At 42.3% G+C, this 14367-nt stretch overlaps 1 protein-coding gene across 12 annotated transcripts in view; it reads left to right on the top strand.

The window, feature by feature from the left end:
* The window catches only part of PHC3 (polyhomeotic homolog 3), a 118472-nt gene that overhangs the window by 20603 nt on the left and 83502 nt on the right, over positions 1 to 14367 (top strand). For all 12 annotated transcript variants that reach the window (XR_011031383.1, XR_011031381.1, XR_011031380.1 and 9 more), the window contains one exon: positions 8109 to 8267. Coding sequence is in view for 8 of the 12 variants with exons in the window: in XM_068280993.1 (XP_068137094.1) it covers positions 8109 to 8267 (159 nt within the window). In the remaining 4 variants the exon portion in view is untranslated. The remainder of the gene's footprint in view (positions 1 to 8108; positions 8268 to 14367) is intronic.

Below are 14367 nucleotides of genomic sequence, written 5' to 3'. Positions count from 1 at the left end.
ATTCACTAAAGTGTTATATATTTATCAAATGTTTTATCGATGAAACATTCAATAAATCTATAACACCTTAGTGAATTCAAAACTAGATTTTACCCGTAAGGTACGGTAAATTATCAAACGTTTGATAAAGTTTAGTGAATTGAGGCCAATGTCCCAACTGTTGTTGAGGACAATTGTAGGTCAAATCTAACACATATAACAATTCAAGTCTAGTTCAGGCTAGTTAAGGCTGGCTGGTGACCAGGGCCCCCCCCCCCCAACAGTGGTAATGCACCACAGACAGCCCTTCCAGACAGGGGCAACACAGTAAAGCAAGCCAAGGACAAAAATCCAAGGATATCCTTGGATTTTTTTGCCCTATCCTTGCATTTTTGTCCTTGGCTCGCTTGCACATTTATCTGTATTTGTATGTTCCAGTAAAAGTATTTTTGAAACTAAATGCAGCATACCTGTAGCACATTCAAAGCATAGTTTAAACTTTTGTGTGTTAGACAAAGGAAATAACAGGATTAGTTTATAACAGACTCCACCACTGAATAAAAATAACCAGCTAACATATAACTATATAAATATTGTGGGTTGTTTACTGACCAGTATGTTAAGGTGGCTTTCCGGTGGACTACTTTCCTATTTGGCAAGGCACTTAATAGGCAGAGTTGCATGCTAGACTCAGTGGGTTAGAACTGGACCTGCATAGCCTACATAATAATACTATATAATGCAATGTGTATATCACATCTACAACTATAGTGGTCTAACCATTGTTGAATTACTTAAAATCTGCAGCATAATCTGCCAATTGTGCCATAAGTGCAGCTAAAAAGCAGGATCTTAGTGCTAACTGTATCCGGTATCAGATGTATGTGATATACTATTTAAATGACCACTATCGTGAAAAATTTAAAAATTTAAAATACATGTAAACACATACACATAAGAAATAAGTTTCTTCCAGATTAAAATGACCTATAAATTACTTTTCTCCTATCTTGCTGACAGAACCGACAGTTTTTGGTCTAGTCCATCCCTTCATGGGGGATTCCCAGTATTGCCTTTATTCTTTATAAAGACTCTTCTTAAAAAGTATTTATATAAAGATGCTGGCCAGCTTCCCTGCTTGCAATACACTTTTTAGCAGTAGGATGGAGCAACTGTCATTGTCTACGTGTTTTTGAAAATAAAGAAAACCTTAGAATCCCCCATGAGGAGATGGGTGGGTCCAAAACCTGTCGGTTCTGTCAGATTTCTACTACCTACTGAAAGTGACAGGAAGACAGGAGAAATGCATTTTATGGCTCATTTTACTCTGGAAGAAATGTACTTCATATTTGTATGTGTTTACATGTATTTTACATTTTAATTTTTTTGCAGTAGTGGTCCTTTAATAGGTGACCATCCAGCACACGAATGTGCAGTGCGAGTACCTCTGGGTCTAAGGGCTCTTTCACACCAGAGCCCTTTTTCGGCGTTTTAACGCAAAGTCTATACTTTGTGTTAACCAAGGTAAAAGGAAAGTCCATAGACTTTCATTTTACCTTTCACGCCCAACGCTGTGTTTCGATGTGTTGCGGTACGACGCATCCAGGCGCATCTTATCGTCGGGAATCGGCGTTTCCCCCTTCGGGTTAATTAACTACTACCGTCGCTACTCAGCGTCGCACCGCAGGTTCCTGACGACACGCCGCCACGCGTGCAGGAGCCGTTCTCCTGCAAGTTTTTAATGTGAAACCGGCCTTAGGCTGGCGACTTCATATAGTCTCAGCCACTCCTGAAGTACTTCACAGAAAAACACATCCTCTCAGATGTGAACAGAAACATAGGTAAAGCTCTACACACATGCCTACATTTCTACATTACTATTCACGCCACCCAGCCTTTGAGACTGTCTCAATTTGCAGTTATATCATCCGTAAACAACTATGTATTTATAGTTTTATCCACTAGATGGTGCTAGTACCTACCAAAGAAATGGAACTAGTTGTGCTACTCCTGGTACAAAGATGTATATTATTATTCATTATTATTATTATTATTGATTTATAAAGCATTGATACTTTGTGACATTGTGCAGAGTAAGAAACAAACATAGGATACATAATAATATCGACAATGGTATACACAAAAGACAGACATTTGTACATCATACAGAATAAGAAGACGTTACAGTGACAAATGTAGCATGATTAACAAAATGTAAAGCAACGCCATTTTGAGGTTACATTTTAACGGAATAGGGAGATAACAAGAGGTGAGGAGATAAATATATAGTATATATTATTTTTTTTACTGAACTTGTCACAGCTTACAACACTGGTAAAGTGACAGAGCTAAATAAATGGTATCATCCTGATTCAAAACTTATAGCTAAATAGAGACAACTATGTACTTTGCAAGAAGTTTAGCAAACATCATTGCAAGCTTTTACCTGTTTATGGTGTAGATTTTGCAATAGCTGAATTGCATTCAAAGAGCATTTAAATAAAAAGAATCACTGCACACCTTGAATTGCAGTGAATATTTGTATACATATGTCACGTGTGTGTGGTGTGTGTGTGTGTGTGTGTGTGTGTGTGTGTGTGTGTGTGTGTGTGTGTGTGTGTGTGTGTGTGTTACAAGTACCGTAGTTGCTGTTTGTGTCTTCATCAGGGCGAATTCCTTTCACTTCCTGCAGTTTGTGTCACCCATGAGAAGAACAAGTAATTAAAATCCCTCCAACAACACATAGACAATAATTAAAACACTGTAGAGTTTTTAACTCTGCTTTTACTTACTCTTGTCTACCCAAAAAGCACACAGCAGAGGTTCTAACCCTTCCATGCTCTACATTGGTCCCCAAAAAGGTTTTGGTGGAGTTAGATTTAAAGCAGCAATGCTGATTTAGTAAACATTGAGTGTTTTGATGGGGTTTCTCCTGTCAAGGGAATATATCGCTAACCATTCTGATTAAACCTTTTATTGTGTGGATTTAAGATGCTAAATAATACAAATGTCAGTGTGGGACTGGCCACGTTATTTGGCTCTTATGGCTTGTTTAGATCTATTGGAATACCAGTGTATATAGCTTCATACAGGTGTGCCAAGGCATAATGTATTTTTCACTGTTAATTACTTATAGCAGCAGTCATTTCTCCTTTGCTTTCAATACAGTGCTGTCATATTACTTCATTATTACAAATGTAATTTTTAGTATTTCTAGACATTTCCAGTTGTTTTATTCCACGTTATTTGTTTAAACACTGATGGCACTCCCCTCAGTATATGTTCAGAATGTGTTTATTGCGAAGAAGATCTTGTAGAGAACGTTTTCATAGAAAATATGGGTTACTGACTTGTCTGCATAGTTTACATTCTTTTCATCCTGTGTGTATATTAACACTGGTGTGTCTTGCCCTTCAGTGTTTTCTAGCTGACATCTTCCATTTAGAAGCTGCCAGACATCTACTGCACCTTCTTCTAAAGAAACTCCCATATTTTCACGGGATAAGGATAATAAATAGTTCACCTTCTCCTTCCTTCATAGACATTTGTTCTTATCCCTTTCTTAAATCCATGGTGTATATAACATTATTGTTATATGATATCATTTACTGGCTAATTTAAAGGATACCCGAAGTGACATGTGACATGATGAAATAGACATGTGTATGTACAGTGCCTAGCACACAAATAACTAGGTTGTGTTCCTTGTTTTTCTTTCTCTGCCTGAAAGAGTTAAATAACAGGTAAGTGGCTGACTCAGTCCTGACCCAGACAGGAAGTGACTACAGTGTGACCCTCATTGATAAGTAAAATTAAATAAATTCCAACTATAAAACACTTTCCTGGCAGAAAATGGCTTCTGAGAGCAAGAAAGGGGTAAAAAGGGGGATTTCTTATCAGTGAGGGTCACACTGTAGTCACTTCCTGTCTGGGTCAGGACTGAGTCAGCCACTTACGTACCTGATATTTAACTCTTTCAGGCAGAGAAAGAAAAAAAAGAACACAGCATAGTTATTTGTGTGCAAGGCACTGTACATACACATGTCTATCTCATCATGTCCCATGTCACCTCGGGTATCCTTTAAAAGAAAGATTTACGTTTTCAGCTAATAAGTCTTATCATGATTAACTACAGCTGATATTTTTCTTTTCAGTACAAGCGAGCACAGACAGTGTCTAAGGTAGATCAAAACGCACAGTGCTAAGTATGCAGGGATTTGCATGCAATAATCACGGACCAGCTTGCACAAGAGGCATAGGTCTCACCAGTTAATGCAGTTACAGTACTGATAGTGTGTCCACATTTCTTTGTAGCCTGGATAGTACTGTAGCATTGCAGCCATGCACAAGCAAGTCACAGCTGACAGGCAATTCCCTCAGTAATCTGGCAGCAGCCTACACAGAAAATATAGGTCTCACCGGCTGGTGCTTTTCAGGTAATCCAGGCAGACCCAAAGTAGTATGAAGATAGCGAGCAGGCTACAAGTTGCTGCCTGCCCACCCACTGACAATGGCTCATGGGTCTCTGACTGATGTATGACACATACGTCCACCCACTTTCCACTATAGCCGGATACAGACTACCGTAGGGGTCAAACAATAGATTTACTATAACAGAATTTCTATTTTATCTGGGTTTACTACACCAGGCGTGTGAGAAGTCAAGCAACCCAAGGGGACAGGCAGAGTGGTGCGCAGCAGCAGCAATCATTTATGAATCATTCAGGCTTCAGTCTTGTAGCTCCCAGCGGCTGTCTGTTGTCTTCTGTACACGGCCCTGATGCATCATGTGACCCGATGCGGGTCAGGTGACATAGCGGGGAGCTGCTGGAGGCTATAGGCGTGAAGAAGACCTGCGCTCAGAGCAGGGCCGGATTTCTGCAAAGGCCACAAAAGGTCACTGCCTAGGGCGGAAAAAAATCAGAAGGATAAAAGGGCGGCAGGACCTGAGAGAGATAAGAGGCTGCATGTCAAAATAAATCATTTCTCCTGTTACGAAGCGCCCCGGCTTTGCTGCACACACAGTCAGAATTCCAGAGCTCCGTGTATTTTCCTTACTTCGTGGTGTGCGATGAGACAGTGCTATCTACTGAACATACAAGCTTCAGTTTATTGCCAGGGGTGATAGAAACATGGATCACAATGTAGACACAATTTCTGATGCAGTAAAAGTAAACATTTTAACAGAATTATTTCCACTTTACAACTCAAGCTGGGCTAAACAATGTATTGCTGGTCAGACTCTGTTAATGACTTGAGCCATTCCTTCTCCTCTCTCCCCTTGGATTGTAAATCTTAAACAGAAAGAAAAGGTTTGTTTTCCTTAGAGAGATTTATGGCAGCCCCTTCTAAGCTAAATCTTAACCCCTTGCTGGCTCATTTTAAAGGCAGCAGTAGTCTAGTATGAGATAGACAACTTCTCTATAATTATAATTGCAAATGTACTGTTGTATACTTTTGTATTGTTACATTCTGTTTTGTATACCAAAAGTAATAACATACACTAAAAATTAAAAAAATATATATTTGTACCATGTTGGCAAACAGTAAAAAAACACCTGTGAAAGAGTCAGTACAATAAATACTATAAAATAAATGCAACAGATCTGTGATTACAGAAGAGCAGAGAGGGAGATGAACGCCGCTCTGCTACTTCATGCCTGGTACACACCATGCAATTTGCCATCAGATAGATGGGCTCGAATTGATTATTTCCGACAGGTCTAATCTGATTTCTGATCAGTTTTCTAATCGACTTTGTATAAGTGATCGGAAAATCGATTCAACCCATCTATCTGTTGCGTACCAGGCATTAGGGACTCACTGCTCTAACAGGAAAACAATCATTCATCATTTTTCAGAGAGAAAACATTCATAGGTATCCTGCAAACAAGTGATCGTTAAGGCTCATACACACATCAGACTATAGTCTTTGAAAAATGAAAGATCACAGACCAATCTTGCCACCCTTCATGTAGTACGAGAGCCATACCTTCACAGTCTATTCTATGGAGCTGCACTCCCCATCAGATAAAAATCTTTGCAAGATGCAGCACACACAGATGCTGTACAGACACAAAAGATCAGTATCTGCAAAAGATCTGTTCCTGCCACAGATCCGTTCCTGGAAATTGCATTCATAGTCTATGAGATCTGCAGATCATCATACACACCTTGTTTAACTGACATTCATCTGCAGATCAGACAATCATCTGCAGATCTGAAAATCCATCCTGGTGGATCGGATCTGCAGATGAATGTCTGTTAAACAAGGTGTGTATAATGATCTGCAGATATCATAGACTATGAATGCATTTTGCAGGAACAGATCTTTTGCAGATACTGATCTTTTGACTGTGTACAGCATCTTTGTGTGCAGCATCTTGCAAAGATTTCTGTCTGATGGGGAGTTCAGCTTCATAGAATAGACTGTGTGGGTGTGGCTCTCATACTACATGGAAGGGGGTAAAATTGGTCTGTGATCTTTCATTTTCCTAAAGGCTCATACACACATCAGACCACAGTCTTTGGAAAATGAAAGATCACAGACCAATTTTACCCCCTTCCATGGAGTATGAGAGCCATACCTACACAGTCTATTCTATGGAGCTGAACTCCCCATCAGATAAAAATCTTTGCAAGATGCTGAACACGTTCAAAAGATCAATATCTGCAAAAGGTCTGTTCCTGCAAAATGCAGTCTATTATATCTGCAGATCCTCATACACACCTTGTTTAACAGACAATTATCTGCAGATCAGACAATCATCTGCAGATCTGAAGATCCATCCTGGTGGATCTGATCTGCAGATGAATGTTTGTTAAACAAGGTGTGTATGAGGATCTGCAGATATCATAGACTATGAATGCATTTTGCAGAAACGGATCTTTTGCAGGAACAGATCTTTTGCAGATAATGATCTTTTGAGTGTGTACGGGCATCTTTGTGTGCAGCATCTTGCAAAGATTTCTATCTGATGGGGAGTTCAGCTCAATAGAATAGACTTTGTAGGTGTGGCTCTCATACTACATGGAAGGGGGTAAAATTGGTCTGTGATCCTTCATTTTCCAAAGACTATGGTCTGATGTGTGTATGCACCCTGAGTGTGTGTGTGTGTGTGGGGGGGGGGGGGGGGGCGGTTGGTGGTACCGGGCCTAGGGCACTGGGAAGTCCAAATCCGGCCCTGGCTCAGAGGATTTGTAAGTAACTTCTGCTGTGTACAACTCTGCAAATGTAGGAAGTAATGCAACCATTCTCCCCCACCATGCATGCCGGTTAGTGAAGACTGCCTGGATGTCTGAGTGTCGGTTAACCTGCATTTTACTGTATGTCAGAGTTTACTATATGGAGATTATACTGTACAAGTTTGGCCTTGCCATGGGATAAGTAGCAGCACAGTGTTTACTATGCGTTTGTGACATTTTAGTAACTACTGCAAGTGAATACTCCAGAGTTGCAACACTACTGTATGCAGTTACTTACACACATCAGGCATGTGGGAGTTACTGGGGAGATACTAGGCAGAATGTACAGTACTTTACAATACATTCTTTCCTAATTCCATGGTTCAAGGGGAAAGAAATGCTTTTTTTCCCTTACAAGTAGGTACACAAGATAGATTACACACAGCCAAGGTGGCTCCCCCGAGAATCTAGCGTGTATACAGGAAATCCCAACGTCATCTAAAGATTTGGCATGCCACATCGACAGACCTCTGAGTGCATTGTCCTCCTCCCTGTCCACTAGAAGCCGCTCCATTATGCGCTGCCCATTGTCCCTCCTCTTTTATCCATAGTGACAGACTCATCACTAGCATCTAGGCTTATGACATGTCTGTACTGCCCTCGGCCCAGAACTGTCACCCAAAGGATTCAGTCCTTCCAGGTAAAGAAATGGGGAGTGTGTACAAGGCTTTAGACATTTATAGCTGGTTGCAAGATGAAGGGGAAATAACCATTTTAATGGCATTAAAATACAAAATGACCTCTGTAATTCTAGTATAAGTCATACCCTAGTTACATAGTTTGGTTGAAAAACAGACATCCACCTCTTAGGTTTAAGTCCATAGATGTATCATTTTTTTTTATACATTTCAAATTGCCTTTTTCTACTTGTTTTGATGCTTCAGGTTATTCAGCAGGCCCTAAACCGCCAGCCGAGCTCTGCTGCTCAGTATCTTCAGCAGATGTATGCAGCCCAGCAGCAGCATCTAATGCTGCAAACAGCAGCCCTGCAGCAACAGCACCTGAGCAGCACCCAGCTACAGAGTCTCGCCTCTGTACAGCAGGTATTATCTTTACATGAATTTCATCAGACTGCGAATTTACAGTGACATATGTAACCACTAGAGTACAGTAGGATGCAAAAGTTTGGACAACCTTGTTAATTGTCATGATTTTCCTGTATAAATCATTGGTTGTTACAATAAAAAATGTCAGTTAAATATATCATATAGAAGACGCACACAGTGATATTTGAGAAGTGAAATGAAGTTTATTGGATTAACAGAAAGTACACAATAATTGTTTAAATAAAATTAAGTAGGTGTATAAATTTGGGCACTGTTGTCATTTTATTGATTCCAAAACCTTTAGAACTAATTATTGGAGCTCAAATTGGCTTGGTAAGCTCAGTGACCCCTGACCTACATACACAGGTGAATCCAATTATGAGAGAGTATTTAAGGGGGCCAGTTGTAAGTTTCCCTCCTCTTTTAATTTTCTCTGAAGAGTAGCAACATGTGGGTCTCAAAACCACTCTCAAAGGACCTGAAGACAAAGATTGTTCAAAATCTTGGTTAAGGGATTGATCACACTGCAGGCATGCAGTTTTTAAAAACGCCCCCCTACCGCGTGGACAAGCCAGCTTCATTTTGGAATAAGGTGCTGTGGATTGATGAAACTAAAATGGAGTTATTTGGGCATAACAAGGGGTGTTATGCATGGAGGAAAAACATCACAGCATTCCAAGAAAAACACCTGCTACCTACAGTAAAATATGGTGGTGGTTCCATAATGCTGTGGGGCTTTGTGGCCAGTGCAGGGACTGGGAATGTTGTCAAAGTAGAGGGATGCATGGATTCCACTCAGTATCAGCAGATTCTGGAGACCAATGTCCAGGAATCAGTGACAAAGCTGAAGCTTCGCCGGGGCCGGATCTTTCACCAAGACAACAACCCTAAACACTGCTCAAAATCCACTAAGGCATTCATACAGAGGAACAAGTACAACGTTCTGGAATGGCCATCTCAGTCCCCAGACCTAAATATAATTGAAAATCTGTGGTGTGAGTTAAAAAGAGTTGTCCATGCTCAGAAGCCATTAAACCTGAATTAACTAGAGATATTTTGTAAAGAGGAATGGTCCAAAATACCTTCAACCAGAATCCAGACTCTTATTGGAACCTACAGTAAGCGTTTAGAGGCTGTAATTTCTGCAAAAGGAGGATCTACTAAATATTGATTTCATTTCTTTTTTGTGGTGCCCAAATTTATGCTCCTGCCTAATTTTGTTTAAACAATTATTGCACACTTTCTGTAAATCCAATAATCTTCATTTCACTTCTCAAATATCCCTGTGTGTCTCCTATGTGATGTATTTAACTGACATTTTTTATCGTAACATCCAACGATTTACACAGGGAAATCATGACGATTAACAAGATTGCCCAAACTTTTGCATCCCACTGTATTTATCACATGCCATGTTTATAGCAATGTGTTATTATTGAAGGGAATGTACTGTATATATTTGTATGCAATATTTTCAACAATAAATTACGTTTTTTTTTTAATATTTAGTCATTTTAATTAGTTAACCACTTGCCGACCAGGGCTTTCTGCACTGATCGGTGCTGCGTGGGCTCTACAGCCCGCAGCACCGATCAGGAGTGCAGCAGGGCGATCAGACTACCCCCCCATTTTTTCCCCACTAGGGGGATGTCCTGCTGGGGGGGGGTCTGATCGCCGCCGGCAGCAGTTGCTTAGCTGGGGGGCTCTTCAAAGCCCCCCTCCGCAGAGCTTTCCGCCCTCTCGCCCGCTCCCTCCCTCTCCCTTCCCCTGTGAGCTGCGCAGGACGGATTTCCATCCTGCGCATTGAAGGATAGGCTTCAGCCTATCATATGCCGGCAATCCCCAGCCAATCAGAGGCCGGGGATCGCCGATCTGCCTTACGGCGCTGCTGCGCAGCAGCGCCGTATGATGTAAACAGCGGGAATTTCTTCCCCGCCTGTTTACATTTTGCCGGCGAGCTGCGATCAGTGGCTCTCCGGCTGTTCACGGAGACACCCTCCGTGAACTGACATGGAAAGGCCGCTCGATAACCCGCAGACGACCAGTTTACGCCAATCGGCGTTAGCTGGTCGTCAAGAGGTTAAAGATGAAATATTTCTACGGGTATCATTTATACTGTGTGAAGCCAGTAGCTGAGGTTGCAAACAGCTCAGATTGAAGATCCTTGAGGACAATTGATTGGGCAAAGGGGGCATTTATTTCCACACAGTGTCTTAGTAAAAGGGGTTACATAAAAAGCAGTAAGAAATTGTGTCTTATTGTAGCCACGGTGAGAAAACGTACTCCTGGATTTTATACACATGTTGAGGAGGGTGTAGTAAGGTTAAAATGCTTAATTATATACAGAGTAGAGAGGAAGTGTAGCTGCAGTGCTGGCCACAAGTTAATCTCTCAGCACAAAGAGGAGGTGGTTGTGGTCAGTAGATCTTTTCAGTGCTGGGGAAGGAACAAGGAGCTAGAGGACCATGGTCAGAGCCAGCTTGTCTGTGCCTGTGTGAATGTGTAGCAGAGAGCTTCTGTGTGCAAACTACTTCGTAATTGCATTTTCTTGGCTGCAAAGCTTTCTGATTGAATGTAATGTTAGATCACTTAGCAAGCACCTACGAATAGAGCAGGAAGGGTAACAATACACAGGTAACCTGATATAGGGAAGTTTATTCCAAGTAATTGGTCAAATTACAAAGGAATGCTGTTCCCATATTTCTGGTTGTTGTGTAGCTCCTGATTGTGCTCGTGGTGATCTTTGGATCCTTTGGCTTTTAAGACATTACAGGTCAAACTCGTGCACAGGTCATACTATGATAAAGTGGTATAGCTAGCAAAATGCATATATAGAGGCAAAGCCGGCCTTTGATATGAGCGACCGGAGCGGTCGCTCAGGGCGCCAGCTTCCAAGGGGGCGCCTATAGCTGGTTGCCTATACTGAGGGCACCTACACCTGATTTTCTATACTGAGAGCACCTATAGCTGGCTACCTATACTGAGGGCTCCAACACCTGTCTTCCTATACTGGGGACACCTATAGCTGGCTACCTATACTGAGGGAGGGCACCTACTCCTGGCTACCTATACTGGAGGCACCTACGCTTGGCTACCTATGGGGGGGGGGGGCTAGAGACCTTCAACTGACTTCCTATACTGGGGGCACCTATGCTTGGCAACCTATATTGAGGGCACCTATACATGAGATCCTATACTGGGGGCACATATACCTGGATACCTATCTATACCGAGTCTGAGGGCATTTTGGAGGGGGAGGGGGGCGCACTGCAGCTATAATGCGTGGTTGTCAGTGCTGTGCTATCATTGTAAATGGGGGGGGGGGAGGCGGCTAACTGTCCCACTGATTGTTTTTATTAATATTCCTGAAAGGTTCTAGCCTTCATTTTTAAGTGTATTTATGATAATGCACTCTTTCCATCCATTTGTGGTTATGAATAGTATTTTTCTATTATACATATGTGACGTATCATGAAGATCTGAGCATTTGGCATGATGTGTCACAACGTCAAAAAAGTTGGGAACCACTGTTCTAGGAGATATCTCAGGAGAAAAGGGGAATGGCATATGGGCCTGTGTGTGTGTATACGTGCGTACGTGTATATGCACGTGAGAAAAGGATGAAGGAGGGAAGGGCACAAAAATCAGGTTTTGCTCAGGGCGCTGTGAAACCTAAGGCCGGCCCTGTATAGAGGCTATATACTATGACTGGAAATATGTTTGGATAATACATTTTACAAAATGGCTGATTCCAATAATACCTACTGTGACCATGGGAAGAATCATGGTTTTTACAATGATGACAGCACTTTGGGTCAAAGGGAAGTAGGATAACTACATATTAAATAAGGAGTTGCGAGATGGGCTTTTATCTAGTGTCTGTTGTGCCAACAGACACACATTTTATCTGTTGAGGGTGCTCATCTGATTACTTCAAACGTGGGGCAATCAGACATCAAGCACAGCAATTTGCCTTAAGAGCCCATCAAACCACCACTGGTAATGATACAGCTTATCAAACAGATGGGGATATATATTGTCCCTTCTGTATGTTGCCTAAAATTTGCAATATACTGGAAATTCTTTTGGTGGCCAATAAAACAATGAAATGATAGCCAGACTTTGGGATAGACAGGTACTTTGAGTGCTTACCAACAATGCTAAAGCTGAAGTATATGGCCGAAGGTGTGTATCAGTGAGAATGGTGTTATGAAAGGGTTAACAATGAGGAAGAAATTAGAGTTGGGTGTCAGGAAGGGGTTAATGTCCAGAGGGAGTTTAGGGTTAGGCCTCAGGGAAGGATTAGGTGGAGAGGATATGGCTAGGTGTCAGGAAGAAGATTTAGCATTAAACACCCCCTCCCCCCAGTGGTGTTCTTGAGTGTGGCTCGGGGTTACTTAAAAGTGCAAAAAGCGGTAACGTTGGGTGGGGAATGGGCAGCACAGTGTATCGGTTTAGAACTCACCTCCCCAGGATCCGGCCTCACACAGCCTATCTTCATTGTATCTTCTGAGGCGCCACATGTCTGTGGTGAGAGTGCCTTATGTAATAAGATGACAGATGGTGCTCTCAGCACAGAGACGCCTCCAGGAGGAAAGGATGAAAATGTGCTGCATGTAGCCGGATTCTGGGGAGGTGAGTTAAGTCTCTGCTTAGGGCATGGGAGGCACCTCCTCGTCCTTTACTGAAGAGGAGAGCACGCTCTGGCTGCACTAAACTGGAAGGGAGGCAATCTCTGGCTATCTACACTGGTGGGGATTCTCTGGCTACCTAAACTGGGATGGGGGCTCTCTGGCTGCCTATACTGGCAGTCTGATTATTTCAGTATTTTAACACTTAAAGTGGTGAACAATGTACCACTTTTATATGCAAAAATCTTGAAAGAATTAGACCACCAAGGAGGTTAAATGTATCAGACAGGGCTAGGTGATTGATGGAGGAGATGTGTCGCAACATCAAAGAGAACAGCATTGTTTATTTAAAAATAACAGAGAAGTAGTATTTATTTTATTTATACTGCGCTGTGCATCACATACCATAGTAGGCACCATAGCTACATAAGTAATTCAAGGTGCCCTACAATACAATTAGAACATTCACCAACACAAGTACAAAATTCATACATAGGTCATGTGTTGTTTAAACATCACCAATACTGGCACATGTTCAGTTAATAGACAAAGTACTAGTCTAAAGGGTAGTGGGGTAGAGACACTTGGTGAAGAGACAGTGGCATAGCAATAGGAGGTGCAGAGGTAGTAACCGCATTGGGGCCCTTGGGCTAGAGGGGCCCCGAGAGCCCACCCTTCAAACACAGTATTAGCTCTTTATTGGTCATGTGCTGATAATATTCACTTCTATAGTTGATTTGAATAGTAGTGATCATTATCACACTGTCTCCCATCCCCTTCTTGCACCTCTGACACTGTGGTTGTCCTTGATTGGTTTTGGTGTGCTCTATCAATTGTTCTCTATAGCATGCTTGGGGCCCCCCAATGCTTAACTTGCACTGGGGTCCACGGCTTCTTAGTTACGCCACTGTGAAGAGATGAAAGGTATAGCAAATAAGGCAGTTAGCCTCAACATCTTACTATGACTAACTACAAGTATCAATAACTATATGACCAGTTATGTGTTTACTGGTACCAAGTGCTGAAACTCATTTCATCAAGTTGTCCCATACCCAAAATAGCACTCTTTGCTGACATCACAGTAAAATGTATTATTCATAAAGGCACTAAATCAGGGCTGCCCAATAGGTCGATCGCGATCTACCGGTAGATCGCGACCGCCTGATTGGTAGATCGCGGCCTCATGGCCGCGTCCTATTGAATTTTGCAGCCAGTAGCTTTAGAACTATCAGATTCTGCTGCTGGCCGCTGATCTTGCACGGAGGAGAGAGGCGTGGCTGAGAGGCCAGAGGCGGCTCTGCTATGACGGATGGCTGGGGGCGGCGCTGGACACAATACTTCCGCCTCCACTCATGCTGCCCGCCGGAGCCTCCATCAGCCGTCGAATTACATATCTGCCCTGCAGGCAGCCGCGGCTGAGGGGGTGAAGCCAGGACGCCACTGCTGGAGGGAGGTAAGTTGTGTGT

This window comes from Hyperolius riggenbachi, chromosome 4, assembly GCF_040937935.1.
Source record: "Hyperolius riggenbachi isolate aHypRig1 chromosome 4, aHypRig1.pri, whole genome shotgun sequence".
Taxonomy (NCBI): Eukaryota; Metazoa; Chordata; class Amphibia; order Anura; family Hyperoliidae; genus Hyperolius; species Hyperolius riggenbachi.
This window is presented reverse-complemented; position numbering and strand designations above follow the sequence as displayed.